We start from the raw sequence: 21073 nt of genomic DNA, 5'->3' as shown, positions 1-21073 counted from the left end.
TAGATACAGAGTAAAGCTCCCTCTACACTGTCCCCATCAAACACTCCCAGTACAGGTACAGCACAGGGTTAGATAGAGTAAAGCTCCCTCTACACTGTCCCCATCAAACACTCCCAGGACAGGTACAGCACGGGGTTAGATACAGTAAAGTTCCCTCTACACTGTCCCCATCAAACACTCCCAGGACAGGTACAGCACAGGTATTCTTTACCATGTTCTGAGGTTGTAAATAATACTGTATAAACAAGTTCTAAATGTGAGTGAGAAGGTTGGGGCAGTCTGTTTAATTCAGTCGTGTACTGGGTGAACCAGGTTCTGTTGCTGTAATGATACAGGACCTGTAAAGGAGGAGCTGGAAAGGAAGCTTCATGTGGCAGATTCATAAACTTGGAAGGGGAAAATAAACATTTCCCCCAAACTGTTTTCAGCCAGTCGACTATTGCTGATGCTAACATAGGACTCCTGCATTCCAAGTTTACACAGCTTCACACTTTATTGGAATTGTTGACATAGCAAGTTTCAAAAAATATTAGCAAAGACAACACCCCTGCTCCTGGATGTGCCACATGGTTTTTGTATCTCTCAAGGTACTGTTAAGCCTTCAGACCATAATGTCCTTGCATCTTCCTAGCTGTCAATATATACATATTCTGCAAGGATATTTGTTAGGAGCTGCTTCAAACAAGCAAGTCCATTAACATCAAGCCAAAAAGCTGCACAAACTCAACCTGAATTGGTTAAGGTGACCTTCCATGAAACTGCACAATAATTCAAACACTGGTTTGATTTTCTGCTTGATATTTTATTTACAAATTGAAGACCTTTACATAAATTTAAATCGACTTCAAACAATTACACAACAGCCTGGGGCTCAAGTCCTTACATTACTGTTCCCTTCATTTAAGCTCAGTGTTCAAAATTTGATTTTGGAATTTAATCTTTTACATAGTGCATTTAATTTTAGACCTAGTAAATTAAATAATTTCATTGAATGTGATTAGACATGCAGTAAGGCTTGCCTGTTGACAATATCAAGGATTGGAGAACAACAGTAGTCATTTGTGCAGGTCAACACAAAAGTGACAATACCTTTAGCAATATCTACCAAATATTGTCCAGCAGCAAGCACTGTTTGCTGCACACACTCCCTCCACATATGTAGTGTTCCTTCGATCACTGGAGGGAGTGTTAATCCCAAAAAAAAAACAAATCAACCACTGCCAGGGTGAGTGTAAAACTCCCTCTACACCGATCCCATCAAACACACCCAAGACAGGGACAGCATGAAGGTGAGATAGTGAAGGTCTCCCCACACTGACCTAAAGTGCCCCCTCCAGTGGTTTAAAACAAATTCTTTGTTACAAGGAGTTGAAATTTATGCTGAAGAAGCAGGGCCTCCAGTTCTTATCAGTCAGTCCAGTTGCAACTGTGCACATACTGCCACTGGATGTGGTCAGAACAAGTGCTGGGGATTGTCACAAGCTCATCTGCCATTGTTCCCCCATGTGGTGGGGCAAAAATAAGAGGTATCTTGTCTTCAGAGGTTACCCACTGATAAAAGGTACACTGTGGAATAAGGATAATCACTTGCCAAAGTAGACCTACAGTACTGAAGTACTGCAGTTGTCTAGCATCAACTACCAGGGCAGTTCAGTGAACAGGCTGCAATCAGGTGACTGGGAGAGCTGGATGAGTTGTGGTCTAAACAAGAGTTGGGAAGAAAGTGGACAGCAAACATCGTCTTGGTCAGGGAGATCCTTCCCTCAGGCGACCTACATGAACACCCCTTTGAATGGGTGGTGGGGGGGGGGGGTGGGAAGAGAAAGAGTGAGTAGGACTGTAGGGTCAGCCTTCCTACACAGAAGCTGCATGTTCAACATCCCCCTAATGATGGAGTCACCCTCCCTCCTCCCCAGTCCATAGGCAGAGGGAAACAGCCCCTAACTCGGCAGGGGTGAGAGGAAAAAGTCATATCCAATGACTGGCAGAACCACATTGCAATCTCCAACCTTCCAGCTGGTTTTCACTTCTCAGCTGCCAAAACAATTCTAACATGAAAAATAAAAAAAGTTTTTTTTTTGTTGGTGGGGGTAGGGTGATAGAAAGCTGCTCCTCTCTGAACACCGTGTAGTGTAGCTTTGGGGACAGGTTACTGTTCCCCTCGCAGTGAACTCAGGCAATTCCTCAGTAGTAACAGGTTGGCCTGGAAATGTAGAGACACGAATAAAAAAAATTACGTCACAAAAGGTCACAACAGCACCCTACATTGATCTGGCACCTTTTAACAGTAAAAACATCCTCAAGGTGCTTCACAGGAATGTAAGTCAGACAGAAATTTGTCCCCGAGCCACACGAGATATTTGGGACTGGGGACCAAATTCCACTCCGTTCTAAAGGGGTGTCTTTAAAAAAGAGGGAGAGGTTTAGGGAGGGAATTCCAGAGCTCAGGGCCCCAGGTAGCTGAAGACACAGCCGCCAATGGTGGAGCGATGGAAACCAGAGGGGCTGGACGAGCTCCCAGGGATGGGAAAAGGCACTCGCAGAGGAAATAAAGCACCCAAAGCATACAGAAATGAGATTCTTAAAAACAGGGAGGCCATTCATCCCATCAATCTGTGCTGGCTCTTTCAAAGAGCAGATTAATTTAGTTGCACATCCCCCAGCTTTCACCCCCTCCATAAATCCTGCAAATCTCTCTTCCAGTGCAGGCTGGTTTGTGTTTTTTTGGACAGTAGCCACAGAATTCAGCTCCTCTTCCTTTAGCTAACATGTTCCAGCTCAATCAATTGAGTGATGACATTTCTATCTGTAATTCTAATCAGCACAGACACAGCTTAGAGAGTTATCCAAGGACTCGTCTGCACCAATGTCTAGTACCTACCTTAGCATGTTTTAGCTCCAGCTCAGTCATTTCAATCATGTTCTTCCGAAAGGCAGAGACTCTTCGAACTTTAAAGTCCGTGAGCTCTATGTGAAAAGAGAGAGAGTTTTGGATCAGAGTTCCCTGAGAAAATACAAAATCGGAAGGCTGAACCCCCGAGCTGCCCCTGTGAATTGCCCACTAGATGCCAAGTCAGGGCTGGATGGGGCAGCACAGGCAGTGTTAAAGGAGGGAGGAGTGACTGTGGGGCAGGGCTGGAGGAAAGACAGGGAAAATAAAACTCCATCTCCACAGCTCCTGTCACCCCCTCAGGATGTCCCAGAGTGTTTCACACACAACGAAGGACTTTTTTTTTTTTTAAGTGTGGTCACTGTTGTAATGTAGGAAACAGCAGCCAATTGACGCACAGCAAGATCCCACATACAGCAGCGTGATAATGACCCAGATCATCTGTTTTTAGTGATGTTGGGTGAGGGATAAATATTGGCCCCAGGACACCAGGGAGAACTCCCCCCTGCTCTTCTCCCAATAGTGGCCATGGGATCTTTTACACCCACCCGAGAGGGCAGATGGGGCCTCGGTTTAAAGTCTCATCCTGAAAGACGGCACCTCCGACAGTGCAGCACTCCCTCAGCACTGACCCTCCGACAGTGCGGCGCTCCCTCAGCACTGACCCTCCGACAGTGCGGCACTCCCTCAGCACTGACCCTCCGACAGTGCGGCACTCCCTCAGCACTGACACTCCGACAGGGCGGCGCTCCCACAGTGCGGTATGTATGCAAGCATTTCCTACTGGGATCATGGAGGGTATTCACTTGCCCACGATCCACTCCATGCTATCGTCAGTCCGTTTGGCAGGGATCAGACAATGCCGCATGGTCCCAGCAGGGGTCCCCTGGTTCAGCTTTCTGGTCACCTGCTTGCCCCAGAAACACATGGAACCAATCATCTATCCTTTTTCAAAAAAAAAGTGTACACACACACACAAAAACAAGCAGGTCTTCAGAAACAAGCTCAGAGGAAAGAGCCAAGGTGCCAGTTACCTTGCTTGGCTGAGTCAGAGAGCTTCTCGAATTTCTGACAGGAGAGCAGCTGATTGGCCTCCGCGTGCTTCACCTCCTTGTTCTTCATGCGGGCTCGGTCCAGGGCTTTGTTGGCATTTTCGTAATCGGACAGAGAGCGAGCTCTCCGGTACAGAAGGTCCTAAGCAAAAAATAAACTCAAGTTTATAGATCATCTTTAACGGAGTAAAACCTCCCCAAGGTGCTTCGCAACAAGAGAGCGCAACATAAGATACAAAATGAAAATTTGATACGAAAGACTGGGGCCCAAAAACTCTGGGTTAAAGAGGCCAGTTTTAAAGGGCACCAAGGCGGAGAGGTTTAAGGAGGTAATCCCAGAGCTCAGGGCTCCAGGCAGCTGAAGGCACGGCCCCCAATGGTGGAGCGATGGAAATTTGGTGCAAAGCTTTGGAGGAGCTGAAGTTTATGGAGGGCCGGGGGGGTAGTGTTGTCTGAAGGCAACAAAGACATGGATTGGAGGGCAGAGGGAGGGCAACTGGGGAGCCCAGAACATGGGGGCCCCGTCTCAGGATAAGTGGCTGATCGTTGAGGACTGATGGGGAGAAATTCCTTCACTCAAGAATGGTTGAGAGTCATTGGAGCTCTCTATCCCAGGAGTGTGTTGTAGATGCTCCATCATTGAACACATTCAAGGCTGGGACAGGCAGGTTTCTGGGGTCTCCAGGGAAGCGAGGGATGTGGGGAGCAGGCGGGGAAGTGGAGTTGAAGCCAATGATCAGCCATGATTGTACTGAATGGCAAAGCAGGCTAGATGGGCTGAATGGTCTACCCCTGGTCCTATTTCTTAAGTTCACACAGGTCTCACACTGCAAAGTCTCGCTATCTCACTTGCAGCACATTTCTCCAGGGAGAAGCAGTAACTTATAGAGATTGTGGCAGGAGGTGGGGGTGATTACAGCGATTGCACCAGAACACATTGGGGTAGCCCACTGCATATCCAAACACTGCATTTAATCACCAAATCACAGATCAACATGGCCAGTAACTTCTGCAGCCTCCAGCTGCTCCTTATGTGACCAAGATGTCGACAAGACTCAGAGGGTGAATTCTCTCACTTATTTCCATTTCAGATTACCCATCCCAGCTGGTTAAGAGGAAATCAGGAGAAACTCCTTCACCCAGAGAGTGGGGAGAATGTGGGACTCACTCCCACGGGGAGTGGTCGAGATGAATAGTATCGATACATTTAAGGGAGAAGCTGGAGAAACATATGAGGGAGAAAGGAGTAGAAGGATATGGTGACTGGGGGGGTGGGGGGGGAAAGAGATGAAAAATCGGGTGGGAGGAGGATCATGTAGAGCAGAAACATCGAGAGTCAGCAACTTCAGGAGAGGAGGGGGACCCTTTACCCCAGTGAGAGTCAGCACCTTCAGGAGAGGAGGGGGACCCTTTACCCCAGTGAGAGTCAGCACCTTCAGGAGAGGAGGGGGACCCCGGACCCCAGTGAGAGTCAGCAACTTCAGGAGAGGAGGGGGACCCTGTACCCCAGTGAGAGTCAGCACCTTCAGGAGAGGAGGGGGACATGTACCCCAGTGAGAATCAGCAACTTCAGGAGAGGAGGGGGACCCTTTACCCCAGTGAGAGTCAGCACCTTCAGGAGAGGAGGGGGACCCTTTACCCCAGTGAGAGTCAGCACCTTCAGGAGAGGAGGGGGACCCCGGACCCCAGTGAGAGTCAGCAACTTCAGGAGAGGAGGGGGACCCTGTACCCCAGTGAGAGTCAGCACCTTCAGGAGAGGAGGGGGACATGTACCCCAGTGAGAATCAGCAACTTCAGGAGAGGAGGGGGACCCTGTACCCCAGTGAGAGTCAGCACCTTCAGGAGAGGAGGGGGACACTGTATCCCAGTGAGTGTCAGCACCTTCAGGAGAGGAGGGGAACCTGTACCCCAGTGAGTGTCAGCACCTTCAGGAGAGGAGGGGGACCCTGCACCCCAGTGAGAGTCAGCACCTTCAGGAGAGGAGGGGGACCCCGTACCCCAGTCAGTCAGTTGTTGGATGTGGAGTGAGAGTGTGGGTGCTTGGAAATATACACAGAGGGTCACAAAAGGAGGAAGAAACTCACTTTTGCTGCCTGTGAATCTCTCATGTAATATCTCAACAAGTCTGAAAGCTTCAAGTCTTCATCAGAGGCCACACGACCTTCCAATTTCTGCAGAGAGTAATAGAATTGTTATAGTAAGCCATTGACTTGCTGGAGAGAGTCAGGCAGGAGGGTAATGTGGGCATGGATACAGGCACGAGAGTCAAGCACCAACAAGAGCAACGTATTCCTTCTTACCCGGAGTTTCTCAAAAAGTTCTGCAAGTTTGAGGAAGTTTCTGCAAAGAAGAAAGAGAGAATGTGAATGGGGAAGTTGATCTCATTGCTTGATTAGAATGCAAGGCTCAAAGTCAGCAGCTTCCTCCAGCTGCCGGTCTGGCAGACATTGCCCTAAACAGAGCAGTCTACAGTCTGGTCCCCCCCCCGCCAGGACAGCCAGAGACCGCACCTTCCAAAGTGGTCTTGGCCCCAGTGCAAAGCACCAACCAGACCCAGCTGCTTCTTGGAGGTCTGGATACGGGATGGGCAAATTCTGCTGACAGCCCTCTCCGCACATTCCAAGAAACTAGTTTAAGATCTTGAAGTTAGAAACTCCCAAATTTCTCAAATAAAACAAGTGTCTCAAATAGACAGTCCAGTTACAGCACGGGGTTAGATACAGAGTAAAGCTCCCTCAACACTGTCCCCATCAAACACTCCCAGGACAGGTACAGCACGGGGTTAGATACAGAGTAAAGCTCCCTCTACACTGTCCCCATCAAACACTCCCAGGACAGGTACAGCATGGGGTTAGATACAGAGTAAAGCTCTCTCTACACTGTCCCCATCAAACACTCCCAGGACAGGTACAGCACAGGGTGAGATACAGAGTAAAGCTCCCTCAACACTGTCCCCATCAAACACTCCCAGGACAGGTACAGCACGGGGTTAGATACAGAGTAAAGCTCCCTCTACACTGTCCCCATCAAACACTCCCAGGACAGGGACAGCACGGGGTTAGATACAGAGTAAAGCTCCCTCTACACTGTCCCCATCAAACACTCCCAGGACAGGTACAGCACGGGGTTAGATACAGAGTAAAGCTCCCTCTACACCGTCCCCATCAAACACTCCCAGGACAGGTACAGCACGGGGTTAGATACAGAGTAAAGCTCCCTCTACACTGTCCCCATCAAACACTCCCAGGACAGGTACAGCACGGGGTTAGATACAAAGTAAAGCTCCCTCTACACTGTCCCCATCAAACACTCCCAGGACAGGTACAGCACGGGGTTAGATACAGAGTAAAGCTCCCTCTACACCTGTCCCCATCAAACACTCCCAGGACAGGTACAGCACGGGGTTAGATACAGAGTAAAGCTCCCTCTACACTGTCCCCATTAAACACTCCCAGGACAGGTACAGCACGGGGTTAGATACAGAGTAAAGCTCCCTCTACACTGTCCCCATTAAACACTCCCAGGACAGGTACAGCACGGGGTTAGATACAGAGTAAAGCTCCCTCTACACTGTCCCCATTAAACACTCCCAGGACAGGTACAGCACGGGGTTAGATACAGAGTAAAGCTCCCTCTACACTGTCCCCATTAAACACTCCCAGGACAGGTACAGCACGGGGTTAGATACAGAGTAAAGCTCCCTCTACACCGTCCCCATCAAACACTCCCAGGACAGGTACAGCACGGGGTTAGATACAGAGTAAAGCTCCCTCTACACTGTCCCCATCAAACACTCCCAGGACAGTTACAGCACGGGGTTAGATACAGAGTAAAGCTCCCTCTACACTGTCCCCATCAAACACTCCCAGGACAGGTACAGCACGGGGTTAGATACAGAGTAAAGCTCCCTCTATACAGTACCCATCAAACAATCCCAGAAGAGGTACAGCACGGGGTGATTTCCAGAGTAAAACTACCTCTACACTGTCCCCATCAAGCAATCCCAAGACAGGTACAGCACGGGGTTAGATAGAGTAAAGCTCCCTCCACACTGTCCCCATCAAACACACCCCGCGCAGGGACAGCACGGGGTAGAAATACAGTAAAGCTCCCTCTACACAGTGCAAATCCAACACTCCGATGACAGGTACAGCACGGAGTTAGATACAGAGTAAATCTCCCTCTACACCGTCCCCATCAAACACTCCCAGGACAGGTACAGCACGGGGTTAGATACAGAGTAAAGCTCCCTCTACACTGTCCCCATCAAACACTCCCAGGACAGGTACAGCACGGGGTTAGATACAGAGTAAATCTCCCTCTACACTGTCCCCATCAAACACTCCCAGGACAGGTACAGCACGGGGTTAGATACAGAGTAAAGCTCCCTCTACACTGTCCCCATCAAACGCTCCCAGGACAGGTACAGCATGGGGTTAGATACAGAGTAAAGCTCCCTCTACACGGTTCAGTGAACTTCAATAACAATTTATCACAATGCTGTGTGGGAATTTGCTGTGCATGACCCAGATTATCTGTTTTGAGCGATGTTGATTGAGAGATAAATATTGGCCCTAGGACTCCAGGGGAACGCCACCTGCTCTTCTTGCAATAGTGGCCGTCAAACTTTTAAAAAAACCACCCAAGAGGGTAGACAGGGGCCTCAGTTTAACACCTTATCTGAAAGCCAGCACCTCCGACAGTACAGCACTGCCTCAGTCTCTGGAGCGTGGCTAAAACATATTACCCCTCAGACTCGAGCCAGGGCAAACAGTTACTTGCGCACCTACAGCCATCACACACCATAATATCAGGGAAAAAAATGAATGCTCTCGTACTTGCTGAGTGGGTTAGAGTCCAGAGTTCCCAAACCAGATAAGGCAGAAGAGATTGGGATGTAATCCTCAGCTACATCTGTGGAGAGAGAGAGAGAGAGAGAGAGAGAGAGAGAGACACACACACAGTTTCAGTTCCTGGTGGCTGATAGAGTTCAATGTAGACAGGGGGAAGACAATAGTGTAGTGACATTAACACTACACCATCATCTAGTGAGCAATCCACTAGCCCAGGCTAATGCTCTGGGGACACAGGTTCAAATCCCGCTACAGCAGCCGGTGGAATTTAAATTCAATTAATAAATCTGGAATTATAAAGTACTAGTGACTACGGAAACTGATTTGTTTTAAAAACTCACTTTCGGGGAAGGAAATCTGTCATCCTTTTACCCAGTCTGTCTTGTATGTGACTCCAGACCCACAGCAACGTGGGTGACCCTTAACTGCCCCTCTACACAGTTTAAGGGCATACAGGAATGGGCAACAAATGCTAACCAGCGACACGAGCTAAAGGACAGGAATGGTCTCTCTCTCCAGTCTGCGGCCCACAGCATCTACAAAAATGGCTTTCGCAAACCAATAGGTAGCGTTAGCTCCACATCTGCTAATGACACCCAGCTGGGTGGCAAAGGGGCATTGAAGCGGACTCAACTGTGGCAGACAGGAGGACTTCAGCCTGGGGAAGTGTGAGGTTATTCAGTATTAGACCAGATGAAGGTAGTCTGGAGATTTCCTGAAAGGCGAGAGGCTGGGAACTGTGGAGGAGCAGAGGGATTTCGAGTTGCAAGTACAGGAATCACTCAAAGCTGGAGGACAGGAAGAAGAAATAAGTGACAAGGTCTCCTGGAATGCTGCCCTTTATCTCAGCAGCTGGAATACAAAGGGCTGGACATTAGGTTACAGTTTATATGAAGCTCTGCTCGGACCCCCCCATCCAGAGCCACTGATCAGTCTTGGGCCCTGCCCCCCACAGGGGGGAGATATTGCCCCTGGAGGGGGGGCTCAGCGCAGATTCACCAGCATGGTCCCGGGGCTGAAGGGGTTAAATTACGAGGGTGGGTCACACAGACTAGGGCTTGTATTCCATCGAGTGTAGAAGGTTCAAAGGGGGGTGGGGGGATCTAATCGAGGGATTTAAGTTGATTAAAGGATTTGATAGTTTCTCAGACCCGAACAACTCTGGCATGGGGTGACCAGGACAGGTGCAGAACAAAGGGGCAGAACCTTAAAACGGGAGCCAGGCCATTCAGGGGTGATGTCAGGAAGCACCTCCTCACACAAAGGGGAGTGGAAATCTGGAACTCTCTGTCGAGGCCCATTTGTAAAATGTCAAAATGGAGACAGGTGGATTTTTGTTGGGTAAGAGGATTAAGGTTTACAGAACCAAGGCAGGTTAAGATACAGACCAACTGTGATCAAAGTGAATGGGACAGCCAACATACCCCAGGAGAAATGAATGGCCACTTCCGTTCCTGTGCAACGGGTTAATGAAACTCTATTTCAACAGTGTGGCTGGGAGCGGGGAGGACAGGTGGGGTTGAAATTGGGAGGACCAAGAGCCTGGGGTGTTTGGTGAGGAGGAGCGTGGACTGAGTGAACGTCAATGAGATCAGTAAACATTCAGGACGGTCAAGAGGTCCCAACAGCAAAGCAGAAACCTACTTTTGTGCGAGCGAGTTTTCTTGTCTGCCTTCAAGGTGGCGTCCTTGACCCGATTATGATATTCAATTAGGAAGGTTCGCTCATGTTCAAAGAACTCATCGACTTCCTGCAGGAGGAGAGGGAGAATGTTATCACTGAATTAGGAAAATTAATTCCCCAGGGAGAGGCTTCAAATACTTCCCTCAGGAACCCAGCTGGACACAGAAGACCCTTGAAAAGAGAATTAATCTCCAGCACATTGCTGCATGGAGGGAGCTTTACTCTGTACCTAACCCCGTGCTGTACCTGTCCTGGGAGTGTTTGATGGGGATAATGTAGAGGGAGCTTTACTCTGTATCTAATCCTGTGCTGTACCTGTCCTGGGAGTGTTTAATGGGGACAGTGTAGAGGGAGCTTTACTCTGTATCTAACCCCGTGCTGTACCTGTCCTGGGAGTGTTTGATGGGGACAGTGTAGAGGGAGCTTTACTCTGTATCTAACCCCGTGCTGTACCTGTCCTGGGAGTGTTTGATGGGGACAGTGTAGAGGGAGCTTTACTCTGTATCTAACCCCGTGCTGTACCTGTCCTGGGAGTGTTTGATGGGGACGGTGTAGAGGGAGCTTTACTCTGTATCTAACCCCGTGCTGTACCTGTCCTGGGAGTGTTTAATGGGGACAGTGTAGAGGGAGATTTACTCTGTATCTAACCCCGTGCTGTACCTGTCCTGGGAGTGTTTGATGGGGACAGTGTAGAGGGAGCTTTACTCTGTATCTAACCCCGTGCTGTACCTGTCCTGGGAGTGTTTGATGGGGACAGTGTAGAGGGAGATTAATTCTATTTACCAATTAAACCCTGTTACCTACCGAATTAACAGAAACAAACTCAAGCATTTTAAAAATATTCAGGGATAAAGACTGCCCGGAGGTCAGGATGTTACCTTAATCCCTGAGATCCCAGTTATTAGTGCTTCGTCAGCAGTCTTCACAATGTTCTTCAGAAATCCACCCAGTATCTCCTTCCTGTTCTTACCACGAACACTTAGCTGTTAAGAGAGAAAGATTGTTCATCTCTCCAGCTCCTGTCACCAACTCAGGACGTCTCAAAGTGTTTCACAGACAATGAGGGACTGTTTGTTTTGAAGTGTGGCCCCTGTTGTAATGTAGGAAACTCAGCAGCCAATTTACACACAGCAAGATCCCACAAACAGCAATGTGATAATGACCCAGATCATCTTTTTTAGTGATGTTGGGTGAGGGATAAATATTGGCCCCATGACACCGGGGAGAACTCCCCCCTGCTCTTCTCCCAATAGTGGCCATGGGATCTTTTACCCCCAACCGAGGGCAGACGGGGCCTCGGTTTAATGGCTCATCCTGAAAGACGGCACTGAACCCCTGTCAGCCCCGCCCCCTACCCCATCCCAGACAGTGCGGTGCTCCCTCCGCACTGAGCCAGGAGCATCAGCCTGCATCGTGGAGCTCAAACCCACGACCTTGATTTCTGCACGATGCTGATTGAGGGAAGCTGTGGGCCCAGCAGGAGAGTCGTTCCTAGGCATGTAGACAGGTGCAGGTGTGTTGTGTGCCTGTTTGAGAACCTGTCCCAGCCTCGCGATCGGGACTGTATGGTCCAAGAGCATAATTCCCATTCCGGCAAGGGGAGAAATGACGTGAGGATGGTAGGGACACATTATTCTGTTTAGCCTCCCACCCCGGGGCAGGACAGACTTACATCCTGGTCATACTCCAGAAACACAAAGAAGTTGTGGTCCCTCCGGAGCTGTGGGTGAGCAGCCAGACGCTGCAGGAAAACTTCGTGCATCGCCACAGTCTTCTTAAAGATGGCCAGGTACTCGCTGCGGTGAGAGAGAGAGGGAGAGAGAATACCAGTCAGAGAGACACACACACACACACAGACAGACAGATAGAGAATAAAGGAATTCAGGAGCAACTTCTTCACCCAAAGAGTGGGGAGAATGTGGGACTCGCTCCCACAGGGAGTGGTCGAGGTGAATAGTATCGACACATTTAAAGGGGGAAGCTGGATAATCACATGAGGGAGAAAGGAGTAGAAGGATATGGTGATTGCGGGGGTGGGGGGGGGGGAGGAGGCTCGAGTGGGGCAGAAACACCAGATGGGCCGAATGGCCTGCGGATTTGGGAAGATAATGTCAGGGCTGGCGGTCAAAGCTTACACAGGCAAACCCTCCCGTGCAAAGGCGGGTGGCAGAACCTTCCGGATCCTCGAGAGCCCAAATGCTCTTGTTCTGACATCTGGACAAGGGAACCATGGAAGGTCCCATGGGCTGTACAAGAGCCATCACTCCAGACACCAGGCGAGTGGGAAGGGAGACAGAGGCAAGAGCTGGGATGGGTGTTCACAGTTGGGTTAGGCAAACACTTCAGCCCCTGCGTCCAGGACACAACCTTGCCCACCCCACACCCCCCCCACCACTTCACCATCGTTCCCCATTGCCGCTCACGATTCCAGCTCTTGCTTCATCTTGGCAAACTCCTCACGGGTCATCGAACCATCCCCCTCTCCAAGTTTCTGCAGCTTCTCCCTTGACGCATCAAAGTTCGGCTTTGGGGGGGCAGGAGGGATCTGTAATCAGGGACCACAATTTTACACGTACAGCAAGATCCCGCAAACAGCATTGTAGCAATAACCCAGCCAATCGGTTCTTTGGGCAATAAATGTTGGTCCCAGGACACCGGGGTCAGGGGCAGGAAATAGGACCCCCACCTGCTCTTCTTCAAATAGTGTCTGTGGGATCTTTCACATCCACCTAAGAGGGCAGACGACACACTGTATTCGGTCGTCTGCAACCTTGTACCTGTCCTGGGAGTGTTTGATGGGGACAGTGTAGAGGGAGCTTTACTCTGTATCTAACCCCGTGCTGTACCTGTCCTGGGAGTGTTTAATGGGGACAGTGTAGAGGGAGCTTTACCCTGTATCTAACCCCGTGCTGTACCTGTCCTGGGAGTGTTTGATGGGGACGGTGTAGAGGGAGCTTTACTCTGTATCTAACCCCGTGCAGTACTTGTCCTGTGAGTGTTTGATGGGGACAGTGTAGAGGGAGCTTTACTCTGTATTTAACCCCGTGCTGTACCTGTCCTGGGAGTGTTTAATGGGGACAGTGTAGAGGGAGCTTTACCCTGTATCTAACCCCGTGCTGTACCTGTCCTGGGAGTGTTTGATGGGGACAGTGTAGAGGGAGTTTTACTCTGTATCTAACCCCGTGCTGTACCTGTCCTGGGAGTGTTTGATGGGGACGGTGTAGAGGGAGCTTTACTCTGTATCTAACCCCGTGCAGTACTTGTCCTGTGAGTGTTTGATGGGGACAGTGTAGAGGGAGCTTTACTCTGTATCTAACCCCGTGCTGCCCCGTGCTGTACCTGTCCTGGGAGTGTTTGATGGGGACACTGTAGAGGGAGCTTTACTCTGTATCTAACCCCGTGCTGTACCTGTCCTGGGAGTGTTTGATGGGGACGGTGTAGAGGGAGCTTTACTCTGTATCTAACCCCGTGCTGTACCTGTCCTGGGAGTGTTTGATGGTGACAGTGTAGAGGGAGCTTTACTCTGTATCTAACCCTGTGCTGTATCTGTCCTGGGAGTGTTTGATGGGGACAATGTAGAGTGAGCTTTACTCTGTATCTAACCCCGTGCTGTACCTGTCCTGGGAGTGTTTGATGGGGACAGTGTAGAGGGAGCTTTACTCTGTATCTAACCCCGTGCTGTACCTGTCCTGGGAGTGTTTGATGGGGACAGTGTAGAGGGAGCTTTACTCTGTATCTAACCCCGTGCTGTACCTGTCCTGGGAGTGTTTGATGGGGACAGTGTAGAGGGAGATTTACTCTGTATCTAACCCCGTGCTGTACCTGTCCTGGGAGTGTTTGATGGTGACAGTGTAGAGGGAGCTTTACTCTGTATCTAACCCTGTGCTGTATCTGTCCTGGGAGTGTTTGATGGGGACAATGTAGAGTGAGCTTTACTCTGTATCTAACCCCGTGCTGTACCTGTCCTGGGAGTGTTTGATGGGGACAGTGTAGAGGGAGCTTTACTCTGTATCTAACCCCGTGCTGTACCTGTCCTGGGAGTGTTTGATGGGGACAGTGTAGAGGGAGCTTTACTCTGTATCTAACCCCGTGCTGTACCTGTCCTGGGAGTGTTTGATGGGGACAGTGTAGAGGGAGATTTACTCTGTATCTAACCCCGTGCTGTACCTGTCCTGGGAGCATTTGTGTCACCTTGGTCAACACAAAATTCACAAATATTTTAACCCTTTGTGCCCTGTACACACTCCAGTCTGCAATCACTCACAATAATCCCAGCGTAATCCTCATTTTCCAAATAGGCATCATGGAGCCAAATGAATTCTTCGTGCTGACGAACTACTGAGAACTCCGGCTGCTTAAAGTGAGCGAGGTTTGTCTGAGGCAAAGAGGAAAAATGAAAATCAGTGTCTCCATCAAGTACAGCAAGATCCCACAAACAGCAAGCAACCGAGATAATCTTTTATTCCCGCCCCACCCCCAGTGAATTTGGTTGAGGGGTAAAAATTGGCCCCAGGACACCGGGGAGAACTCCCCCCTGCTCTTCTTCCAATAGTGGCCATGGGATCTTTTACACCCACCCAAGAGGGCAGACGGGGCCTCGGTTTAATGTCTCATCCTGAAAGACGGCACCTCCGACAGTGTGGCACTCCCTCAGCATCAAAGCATCAGCCTCGAGAGTGGTGCTCGAGTCGCTGGAGTGGAAACACTGAACTGTCGAACATTCTCAGAGGCTCCAGCATCACCTCCTAATGGTGAGTTGCGAGCTGGTTAAGCAAAGCCCTTCTTGGTACTCTGCAGATTACATTAGAGGGCCACACACTCGCAGTAAACATAATATTTCAGCACCCGTTTATTCCCGTTCACACTTACCTTTGTGTGAACTGTAAACTTCACTTTATCTCTCTCACTGACTGCATCAGAGATCTCGACCTGTAGTGATGAATCCGTCTGTAGATCCACTGACATAGTCCGTGACTGCATAAGAAAAAGCACACATACAGGCTCAAGATTGGTTCATTGCCACAGCCTGCTGATTGTATTCTGCATGGTGCATCCAACACAGGAGCTTGGTGGTATACTGAACCCCACAGAGCAGGAGTGTTTGATGGGGACGGTGTAGAGGGAGCTTTTCTCTGTATCTAACCCCGTGCTGTACCTGTCCTGGGAGTGTTTGATGGGGACAGTGTAGAGGGAGCTTTACTCTGTGTCTAACCCTGTGCTGTACTTGGCCTGGGAGTGTTTGATGGGGACAGTGTAGAGGGAGCTTTACTCTGTATCTAACCCCGTGCTGTACCTGTCCTGGGAGTGTTTGATGGGGATGGTGTAGAGGGAGCTTTACTCTGTATCTAACCCTAGGGGCTGAGACACCCAAAGGGGAGAATGTTGTAAACACCTTATTTAAATGAACATTAAGACTGTTTACTCCCTTCTGGCAATTTCCAGCGCTGTTTCCACAACAGAAACATCTTGAGCAGGTTCGTCGCTCCTGCTGTTGATCTCTGTTGGAAAATCGTTAACCAACATTCGCAGATGATCTCAAACTGATCTTGCTCAGTTAAACAAAGTCACAGGGAATCTACAAGTGTCAACATGTGCTGAAAGTTAATTACATTCGATCGAAAGCAGAGTTAATTTCCAACAAATGCATCATAGACGCACACAAACAGTGACACCACATGGAAGCCATCCTGCAGACACGGGTAGAGAGTGGCCACTCGCTGAGATACATTTCCGCGTGAGGGAGAAGGAGATAAACCAGAGGCCTCTGCCCATTCCCAACAACAGACACACACTTACTGCCTTACCTGCTGCACCCAGGTGCAGTAAGCAGCTATTGAAGCACAGAGTGCAGCACAGCTGAACTCCCTCTACGTCTCTCACTCACATAGGCGATAGCCATCAGGAACATAAACAAGGTTAAGTGAGTGTGAAAAAATTTGGCAGGTGGAGTATAATGTGGGAAAATGTGAACCTATCCACTTTGGCAGGTAGAATAGAAAAGCAGTAATTATTTAAATAGAGAGAGAGATTGCAGAACTCTGAGGTACAGAGGGATCTGGGTGTCCTGGTACATGAATCAGGAAAAGTTAGTCTGCAGGTACAGCAAGTGATTAGGAAGGAAAAATGGGATGTTGTTTACTGCAAGGGGAATGGGATATAATAGGAATGTTTTACTGCAGCTGTACAGGGCGTTGGTGAGACCACATCTGGAGCACTGTGTACAGTTTTTGTCTCCTTATTTAAGAAAGGATATAAATGCGTTGAAGCAGTTCAGAGAAGGTTCACTTGACCGATAACTGTGATGGGGAGGGGCACTGATCCTATGAGGACAGGCTGGGCCTGTATCCATTGGAGTTTAGAAGAATGAGAGGTGATCTTATTGAAACATATCAGATCCTGGGGTGGGTTTGACAGGGTGGAGGCTGAGAGGATGTTTCCCCTTGTGGGAGAGACGAGAACCAGGGGACAGTTTAAAAATAAAGGGGTCTCCCATTGAAGACAGAGATGAAGAGAAGAGAATTTTGTTTCTTTCAGAACATCATGAATCATTGGAACTCTCTTTCCCAGAGAGAGTGTGTTAGATGCGGGCCCGGTGAATATTTTATAAGGCCGAGGTAGATAGATTCTTGTCTAACAAGTGAGTCAAAGGTTATTGTGGGTCAGTAGGACAGGGGCATTGAGGCCACAATGAGATCAGCTGTGGTCTTACTGAATGGAGGAGCAGCCTTGAGGGGCCGAATGGCCTACTCCTGCTCCTAATTCATATGTATCCAAATACAGGGAGCAGTTTGCATAGGAAGTGACTTACGGAGCCAAACAGAACCTTCCAGAAGGCCATTAAAAGCATGAGGCCGCATTCTGTGTACATCGTTAACACAATGTTCACGAACGCACCACAAGTCATGATTTTACCTTTCCACTTTGCGCTGTCTAAGGGCAAGATATCAATCGTAGCCAGGGCAACTCAGACTCTAGAGGCTTCACCAGGGTGACACATTCACTGAGAACCAGCAAACAGGGACCATGTGGTACCACAAGACAGGCTGCTCAGCAGCAGAAGGCCATTCAGCCCCTTGAGCCAGTTCCACTTTTCAAATAGATCATGGTTGATCTGCAACCCAACTCCATTTAGCCGCCTTGACCCCATAATCCCTTAGGATAACAAAAGGAAAAAAAAAATCCATCAAGCGCAACAGATTTAAAACTAACAACTGGTCAACTGCTGTTTGTGGAAGAGCTCCAACTCCTACCATCCTTCTCGTGTCAAATTATTCCCTAATCTCACCCATGAAGGGGTCTCGCTCTAACTTATAGACACTTCCCCCCTCGTCCCATGTGCTCTCCCAGCCAGCAGAAATAAAATGAATTGTTTATTTTCAATCTGTTCCCCTTCACACCTGGGAAAGTTTGATTGAGTCGCACCTTAACCATTTAACTCTCAGGAAGTACGAGCCTAATTGCTTCTTGTAATTTAACCCGAGGAACTCAGGTACCTGTCTGGTAGATCTACGCTGCACCCACTTGCAGGGATAGAGTGTGGGAGTGGGACTAACGGCATTGCTCTGTGGAGAGTCAACATGGTCTCAAACGGGCTCCTTCTATGCCGTGATGACTCTAGGGTTCTCAAACTGTGCTGAGTTAAGCGAGGGAGTTAAATCAACTACAGCAATCAGTCCTGGCTGCTCAGCCCAGGCTATCTAGCATCCTCTACTGGAAAGAAATGTGTACCAGATGCACAGCAAAAAATGAGATAGGACTCAAGTGTGAAGCATCCCATAGTCAAATGTATAGACTCAGGAGGGAAAGCAATGGCGAGTTACAAAATTCTCCTCAGCCACAGGAGAGGAGAAGAGAAAATTAAGACGCTGGGACTGACTAGATATGAAACCTTTAATACCTTTATTTTATTTAATATTTGACAGCACGTAGACATCTAGCCTGCTTTTATCACCCATCCCCAATTGCCCTTGAGAAGGGGGTGATGAGTTGCCTTCTTGAACTGCTGCAGCCCATGTGGTGTAGGTACACCCACGGTGCTGTTAGGGAGGGAGTTCCAGGATTTTGACCCAGCGACAGTAAAGGAACGGCCGATATATTTCCAAGTCAGGATGGACAGTGACTTGGAGGGGAACTTGCAGATGGCGGTGTTCCCATCTATCTGCTACCCTTGCCCTTCCAAGTGGTCGAGGTCACGGGTTTGGAAGGAACCCTTGGCGAGTTATTGTCTCTTTCTAAAATAGGGCAGCTCCCTCAACACGACATTCCTTCAGGTGAATCTGCAGATCTAGAACTGGGTTACTTACCAGACTGGGGCCCCAGTTTCCACAACTTGACCCATATAATTTCACATAACAACCAGCTCTCAGGGCTCCTCCTCCCACCCCCTCCTTCTGCAAGGTCATGAAATAATCTTTCTTTTTGGATTTAAAAGGAGGAAGACAATCAGAGGCAAACATAAAATTCTAATCAACTCGAGGTTGCATGTTTGTAGAGATGGGTGGTGGGGAGAGAGAGAGAAAAGCAGCAACATAAAAACAGCATTTGGAAGAATGAGATGGTGAGAAGCATTAAATCAGAAAACAAAAAAATAAATAAAAAGGGGGCACATTGCAAATGCAAAAGGGCAATTTTTAAATAGCACAGCAGATATAATTTTTAAATTACACACTCAATAGACAATTTTTAAGATGTGCAGCACAGACTATTTTGTAAATAAATGGAAGGGAGGCAAGAATGAGATGAAAAGCATCAATTATGAGAAGGGACACGTTGCAAATCCAGAAAGCGATTTTAAAAACACACAAGAGACAGAATTTTTTTTTTTTTGGTTTAAAAATTGCACAGCAGATATAATGTGTGGAATGGTTGTAACAACAAGGAGACAGAGGCAGCTTTAGTTCCACTGTTCAGGAACTAGCAGGGGCGGGGGGGGGGGGGGGGGGGGGGGGGGTGGGGGGGGGGAGAACACACATATTTAAATGCTTTAGATTATAATCCAAATGTATTTTTTAAAAAAAAGTTAGGATTGAAGAGATTTGTCTTTCAATATTAATCTCAGCAGCTTCCAGGGAGCAGCTCGTCCACTTCGTAATTGCACATTTTAAGCAGCAGAAAAACATGATTGCAAAGGCATTTTAAGAGTTTTTAAAAAAAAAAAATTAAATATATAAGGGGCATGTTTTATCTGTGTTGCTGTTACTTACCTTGGAGTCTTCCCCCTCAAACAGGTCTGTGTTTTCCTCCATTCCTGCCCCTGCTGAGCTCTCGCCAGAGCCCTGGAAGCTGGGAGGGTTCCTCTGGTCGCTGGGAGGTCCAACAGGTTCAGCCGCGGACGCCACCCTCTCTTGTACCGGCAGACGCCTCGTTGGCACCACGCCCCTTGCCCGCTCCGAGTGGCTCCCCCAGGCCGGTCCTCCGCGAACGCCCGCTTCCGATTGGCCGGCCGCCGCGTCGGTCAGGGTCAGCCCCGCCCCCTCCTTAAGGTGGAATGGACGATTATTTCTCCCCGCCTTCCCCTCCCTTCGCCGACCTGCACTTTGGTATTTATTATTTTTTCCTCATTCTTCTACCCGCGAGACCAGCACCTGATAAATCTTTCCTTCCAGACAATATATATTTATTTCTATATATATATTTAGCAGCAGGAACCGAATGCGGCGGTCATATTTCTTTATTTTCTGAGGGAGGGGATGTTTGTTGACGGGTATCAGCTGTAGTTTATTTCAGAGAAATTTCCAGATTGACCGGAGGCCTCCTGCAGGGAGACGGGTCAGCTGACCGGGGCGGTGCTTTTGGCGGGAGGTTTGACCAGAGCTTCGCGGAGTCCAGAACAGGAAGTGACGTCATCATAGGGCTATGGCGTCAAAGTGACCCCTCCCACCCCAAAAGCCCCCTATCAAAACCCCCATCCCCATCAAACACCCCCATCCCCAACAAACACACCCATCCCCATCAAACACCCCCATCCCCCTCAAATACCCCCATCCCCCTCAAATACACCCATCCCCATCAAACACCCCCATCCCCATCAAACACCCCCATCCCCATCAAACACCCCCATCCCCCTCAAATACCCCCATCCCCATCAAACACACCCATCCCCATCAAACACCCCCATCCCCATCAAACACCCCCATCCCCATCAAACACCCCCATCCCCCTCAAATACCCCCATCCCCATCAAACACACCCATCCCCATCAAACACCCCCATCCCCATCAAACACCCCCATCCCCATCAAACACCCCCATCCCCCTCAAATACCCCCATCCACAACAAACACACTCATCCCCATCAAACACACTCATCCCCATCAAACACCCCCATCCCCAACAAACACACTCATCCCCATCAAACACACTCATCCCCCTCAAATACCCCCATCCCCCTCAAACACCCCCATCCCCAACAAACACTCCCATCAAACAACCCCAACCTCATCAAACACCCCTATTCCCATCAAACACCCCCATCCCCATCAAACACCCCCATCCCCATCAAACACCCCCATCCCCAACAAACACACTCATCCCCATCAAACACACTCATCCCCATCAAACACCCGCATCCCCAACAAACACACTCATCCCCATCAA

General features: G+C 49.1%; 1 protein-coding gene across 1 annotated transcript; it reads right to left on the bottom strand.

Moving 5' to 3' along the window:
* Positions 1–781: 781 nt before the first annotated feature.
* On the bottom strand, positions 782–19912 carry LOC121274721 (sorting nexin-32-like). The gene is made up of 13 exons (XM_041182056.1): positions 19682–19912; positions 15348–15452; positions 14743–14853; positions 12902–13023; positions 12151–12274; positions 11357–11461; positions 10440–10545; positions 8781–8856; positions 6243–6282; positions 6027–6113; positions 3925–4084; positions 2882–2967; positions 782–2203 (listed from the first exon to the last, which is right to left on the bottom strand). The coding sequence occupies exons 1-13, from the start codon at positions 19721–19723 to the stop codon at positions 2150–2152; spliced, it is 1218 nt and encodes a 405-aa protein (XP_041037990.1). The 5' UTR covers positions 19724–19912; the 3' UTR covers positions 782–2149.
* Positions 19913–21073: the final 1161 nt, after the last annotated feature.

The sequence above is a fragment of the Carcharodon carcharias genome, assembly GCF_017639515.1.
Source record: "Carcharodon carcharias isolate sCarCar2 chromosome 37 unlocalized genomic scaffold, sCarCar2.pri SUPER_37_unloc_2, whole genome shotgun sequence".
In the NCBI taxonomy this organism is placed as follows: Eukaryota; Metazoa; Chordata; class Chondrichthyes; order Lamniformes; family Lamnidae; genus Carcharodon; species Carcharodon carcharias.
This window is presented reverse-complemented; position numbering and strand designations above follow the sequence as displayed.

Coding starts and splice junctions, on each gene's coding strand:
- LOC121274721 (XM_041182056.1), bottom strand. CDS start 19,723: ATGGAGGAAAACACAGACCTGTTTGAGGGGGAAGACTCCAAG. Junction 11,462..12,150: donor TTCTGGAGTATGACCAGGAT/GTAAGTCTGTCC, acceptor CTCTCTTAACAG/CTAAGTGTTCGTGGTAAGAA. Junction 2,968..3,924: donor CTCTGACTCAGCCAAGCAAG/GTAACTGGCACC, acceptor CTTTTCACATAG/AGCTCACGGACTTTAAAGTT.